Below are 6,000 nucleotides of genomic sequence, written 5' to 3' on the forward strand. Positions count from 1 at the left end.
TAGGCTGCTCCAGCATGAGTTCCCTACTGGGTCACAAGTTCTACCAGGAAACCTGCTCCAGCATGGGCTCCTCTCTCCATGGGTCTGAAGGTCCTTGCCAGGAGCCTGCTCCAGCATGGGCCTCCTACAAGTTCACAGCCTGCTCTCAGGCATCCAACTGCTCTGGCATGGGTCTCCTCCATGGGCTGCAGGGGCACAGCTGCCTCACCATGGTCTTCACCATGGGCGGCAGGGGAATCCCAGCCCTGGTACTTGGAGCACCTCCTGCCCCTCCTTCTGCACTGACCTTGGTGTCTGCAGAGCTGTTCCTCTCACATGTTCTCACTCTGCTCTTGTCTGGCTGCAGTTGCAACGGCTCTATAACTTTTTTTTCTTCTCCTTAAATCTGTTATCTCATAGCTCTTACCACCATTTCTGATTGGCCCAGCCTTGGCCGGTGGCACATCCATCTACGAGGTGGCTGGGATTGGCTCCGCTGGACATGGAGAAAGCTTCTGGCAGCTTTTCACAGAAGCCGCCCCTCTAGCCCTCCCCAACCAAAACTAGGCCACGCAAACCAAATACAACTATGTGTGTGCAGGTGTAGAAAAATATGCATCCACATGATTTTAACACATGCTGTGTAAAAATGAGAACAATGTGAGCAAATATCATCAAACTATAAATGCTATTGTTTATTTACATTGAATGGCTTCTCTTGTAAGATAAAGTTTATTCTTTAGAATAATTTTCTCATTTGTAAATATCAGTTTAGGAGCCACCATCTTTAAGGGGAATCTAAATATCTGAAAGTGTCAGATAAGGATGCTGAGGGGAAAAAAGACTAAAAGAGAAAAAAAATGGTATTTAAGACAAATTTAACTAATGCAAATCTAATGAAAATTTCTAAGGTATTTAACATAATACTGTGTTTTCATCATTTTCATTATGACTCCAAGCAAAAGCTTCGTGATCTTATTTTGGTTTTCTTTCTGTAATCACTCATCTCCATGCAATAAGAACTGCTAGATATATTCAAGGGACAGAAAAGGCTAATCTATAAATTAAATAGTCCTGGAGGACTCTGTAATCTGTTGTCTTTGACTGTAATACACAAAAGTCTCAAGCATATGATTAAGGACCTTGCATTTTCAGATATATTCTTTGAAAAGTAAGGATTTAATGAAGGGTTTTGTTGAATGTATAAGAACATATAAGAGTTGTCTTTGCATATTTTCTTCATAAAGTTAAAATTCTCAGGCCTACATCTTTGGAATATCTACTTTTATAATAAACTGTTAAATGATTATCAGAAAAATATTTTTGGTTAAAGCTTGTGAGTAGAACTTAGATGTTCTTGTTTAGTTCCTTGTTTTGCCTCAGATGTCCTATCTCAACTTTATTAGCATTAGTTTTGTCAACAGAGGGAGCAAACAAGAAAGTATGACTTTAAGCTCTTTCTCTTCTGCACACAAGTACAATGAAATGCACTAAATACATATAAAATATTTATCAGGAATAAAAATAGGAAAAAACTGACTTTTGTTACAGTGTTGCTGTTCTGATCAGTTCATTTGACTTAATCCAGTTTCCCATTACTAATTAGATGTTGCCCTTGATTTGTTGTACATTTTCTGTTTTGTAATGAGGTTTCAATATTCAACTGTATTTGGTGTGGAAACAGAAATAGTTTCCTCTGTTTGAATTCCTAGGCTGCCATGGAAAATACATGTGAACCTTAAGGAACAAGTGTTCTGAAGTTATCCTCAGAATGAAGCAGATGTGAAAGAAAACTTCCATTGGTCAGGTGAAACGATGACTATGAAATCAGCATTTTGCATGATAGTGTGCTTTCTTCAACTTTGCATTGTGAATGGGCAGGCAATATGTGAGAGGCAAATGACTACAGAATGGAGAGCAGAACCAAAACCTACCGTAATAAAATGGACACCGAGGGAAAATATCTGTTCAGACTTTTACACTGAATGCTGGAATATGAATAAAAGTATTACTGGAAAAATCTCTGAAGAACATAACATCAGTATCCCTCAGATATGCCCTTTACAGCTTCAATTAGGTGATAGTCTCTTCATCTCCTCTGAGCCATCCTTTCAGTCCTATGGAATGAATTTGGTAAATGTCTCCAAGGAAGAATTTATTAACTGCCCTAAAGCTGGTTTTCTTCAAGAGCAGTTGATTTTTGTTTGCCAGATAAGAGGACTGCAGCAAGTGGACCCTAACTGGCTTGGTGTTGGAACTCATTATTTTGCAGAACTTCACAAGAGAGGTCCACTATTGTGCAACATGGGCCTTCGTCTGAACGTGACAGTGAAGCAGCAGTTTTGCCAACAGTCTCTGGATGCACCACTATGCTCTGGGCATGGAAAATGTCTAAGCCATGTTTGGGAAAAGGCATATAATTGCCATTGTTTCTCACAGTATTCAGGAACATTCTGCCAGAAGTTTGATATATGCTCCACTAAACCTTGCCACAACAATGCCTCCTGCACTGAGAAATCAGAACTTTCTGGAGATTACTACAAATGCACATGTCCTCCAAAATTTTCAGGTATTCCTTTTCTCCTCTAGGAATAAGTGTTATCATACACTGTATAAACGATCATACACTTTCCTTAATAGATTGTAAAACAATAAGAACAATACTAGCAAGGCTTTTGTCTAATATTATTGCCCACTGCTGCTACCACACCTGCAGAGTCTCTTTTACATGGAGTCACTTATGGGAGACTGTGCAGGCATTTGAAGATAGTTTGTACTTGCTGACATTCATAAGTGCATTGTAGAGAAAAACAGAATAAGTTCTTATCATGCTTCTTTCCTACTTAAGCATGAGACATTAATAAGTACTTGTTGACTTACAGAAGTAACTGGTTTTTTTCTTTTTTTTTCTGCAGTTCAGGTTCTTAGACCAAATAACATAAATAATTTGGAGTAAGCTTCCCCAAAAACAGCCAGTTAACCAAACTGATGAAAAAAAGTAAATGCTTTCATTGAAATGAGCATTTCATTCAACCTGCCAAAACTCCCCTCCATTTTCAGTTTAAAGACCTTTCAAATTACATTAGTGAAATTTTAAAATCAAAATTTGGTCTAACTGAAAAGTCAAACCTTAAATTAGAATGATATGCAAAACAAAATACTTAATTTTTTCATCCAGATTTTTCTGTCCCCTAAAGTCTTTTTCAAAGGAAATTTGTTAAACAAACTGTTATCACCAAATTAAATATGTCACAAATGAAAAAAGAAAAAATCAAGTAATCCTATTAGGAAATATTGCAGTACTTACCCAAAACTCATTGAAGAAACTGAATTTGGTTTCGGATTACAATACCAGAGAGTACAACATGACTGGGTAAATTCTTATCTAATCATTATCTTTATTTCATGGACAAAAAAAAAAAGTGAATTAAGGAAATTTTGGGGATGTTGTTCCTGCATTCAGACCACTAGAGGTTGGGTACGTTTTAGAAAGTACTAGAAACATTCATTCTCATCACAAAAAGAATTTTTGTAGCTCTTTTTATACTTGTGGAGCAGAATTCTTGTAATGTTCCTCTGTTGGACTGAACATCTATGGTCTCATTATAGCAATGCTATGCTATGAAGCACAGCTGATGACTCAGGAATGAGTGAGGTTCATAGAACACACTTCATACAAATGAAGCTTATGTTGCATAAAGATTGCTGTAATTTATTTTTAATTGCTTTTCAAAGTGCATAATAATTTGGTTACTAATGCATTTCCCAATAGATTATGCAGGTATGAATAAGTCAATGTTATGAGAAAAATATTTTTGTAATTATTAAAAGTGCAATTAGACAGTAGAAAACATTGATGGTATGCAGTGTGTTTTATATTTCCTTTATTGTTACTGGAGGCTGTGTAAAATTCTTTGAAAAGAATAATACCAAAAGTGTCTGGTACTAATTAAACTCAAATTAATGAAAAAATTTGCAAGCAATTTTGTTAAAAGCAATCATCATTCTTAATGTTATCAACAAGCAATGCTTAAAACATTTTGTTAGCCTATATAGGAGAGTTTTAGGTAATGCCCTCATTTTGTACTGACAATACTGGTCCATAAATAAGCTGTATGTAAACAAGAAGAGTTAGGAGACTAAACAACCATATATTATGTGCACGGCTACAAAAGAGTGAGGGAGGAAAAGATGCCTTCCTTAATATAAAGTGTATTGGAAATTTGAAAACTTTTTGAAGTGTGAATAATGCCATAGTAATAATTCAAGAGGCAAGCATAATTATATGGTATTTAGACCTGTATGCTGTAATAGCATAAACAACTTATAACTGAAATTGTAATTTCCAGAAAGCTGCATATTAAAAATATTCTCACATTTCCACTCAACATGAGAACATCTTTTGTTCTCAATGCTGAAAGAAATTGTAAGTTAGATTCATGTTAAAAGAAATAAATACCACAGTTCTAGTAGCATTTCTGCACTTTAAGCTATATGTGAATTTGTAACTATACATTAGGTGAGGTTGAGCACAGTAGCTCATATAAAAGCAGATTAATATCTTTCTGACTTGCCTTAGAATTTCAGTAAGTTTGGAGCAAACTAATGAACAATGTTAGCACAAATACCTATCTATCCATTTGCATATCTATATTGTAGCTATAAATTTGACATTTATTGTAGCTATAAATTTGACATTCACCAACCCCTCGAAATATTTACTAAAATTCAATGTTCCTATTATTCCTTTGACATAGGTAAAAATTGTACAGAAATAGTTGGACAGTGCCAGCCTTCTACATGTTTCAATGGTAACTGCATCAATGTTACTCCAAACACTTTTCTTTGTGAGTGTGACAAGGGCTTTACAGGTAGGAAATACCTTTTTTCCCTGTCTTACAATAACAATTTTATCTGTTGTAATAATGGTATGAATTTTTGCTTTATTAAAACAGTGATTTTAGATGATTATTGCACAGTTTGCCATATCCTTAGATTTTTTAAAAATAGGTTTTGTAAAATATAAAAATTAGACTTCCAAATTACTCATGTACTGATAGAACTCATGTACATTCTATAAATGATAGAAACTTTTCACAATCAGATCCCATCCACAAGTACCTTTCTTCTATTGGCAGTATAACAGAGTAAGACTCTCAATCACTGACTCACTGGTTCTCAAATACAGAATTCACAAGAATCAGAACTCTTCCTGGATGAATGATTTTGAATGGTCATGACATTTGTATTCATAATTTCAACATCCTCTTATAGATGTTTTAGAAATAAAGGTTGGAAATAATCTAAAGAGTCAATAATGTCATGATTTAGGGGTGTGACTTGATTAAAAAGAAGGGGGTTAATTGGTTTATTTATGATATATGGGACAAATAAGATGTTTTCCTGAGAGAAGCTTGTATGAAAAATGTATCTGAAACCATCCTATGTAAACACTTTCTTGGGGGATTAGGATAGGAGTCAAAAATTATTTATTCTTGTGCTTCACAGCAGAAGTTCACTGTATGGATGTGAGAAAAGCACTAATATTCACAAGAACATTCTTTAAGAAGGAGCTAAGTATAAAGCTAGCTCTTGAATATCCAAGGACAGTAAAACTTTTCCAAATGTCTCTTTCTTGGAAGCATCACTTATCCTTGTCAATTATAGAATACAAAGAAATCATTACATTGAGATGAAGAGTTAAAAGAAAAAAAAAAAGCATACTGGAGTTAGAGGGATCAAAGAGCCAATCTTTATTTTCATAGTGAAGGACTGAAGATCCTTGTTGATATTTTAAATAAGTCTGTATAGAACTATATTTTTAAAAACTGGGATAGACATGCTGAATTATAAATCCTAGTAAATCTGTTTTATATTCTCATTTTCTTCTCTTTCTTTCACTGTAGAAGCATCATGGTCAGCATATTTCTGAGAAAACTGAAAAAGCACCTCTTTTTTAAAAGTAAAAAATTCCATTAATAAAATTTTCTGGAGCTGGTTCCTACCCCCCCCCCCCCCCCC

General features: G+C 35.0%; 1 protein-coding gene across 1 annotated transcript in view; it reads left to right on the top strand.

Annotated features, from left to right (window-relative positions):
• EYS (eyes shut homolog (Drosophila)) overlaps window positions 1–6,000 on the top strand; it is an 859,267-nt gene that overhangs the window by 96,526 nt on the left and 756,741 nt on the right. The window contains exons 2-3 of the mRNA XM_017739228.1: window positions 1,692–2,548; window positions 4,737–4,850. Of these exons, the coding sequence (XP_017594717.1) occupies window positions 1,795–2,548; window positions 4,737–4,850 (868 nt within the window). The 5' untranslated portion in view covers window positions 1,692–1,794. The remainder of the gene's footprint in view (window positions 1–1,691; window positions 2,549–4,736; window positions 4,851–6,000) is intronic.

The sequence above is a fragment of the Corvus brachyrhynchos genome, unplaced genomic scaffold (genome assembly GCF_000691975.1).
Source record: "Corvus brachyrhynchos isolate BGI_N302 unplaced genomic scaffold, ASM69197v1 scaffold136, whole genome shotgun sequence".
NCBI lineage: Eukaryota > Metazoa > Chordata > Aves > Passeriformes > Corvidae > Corvus > Corvus brachyrhynchos.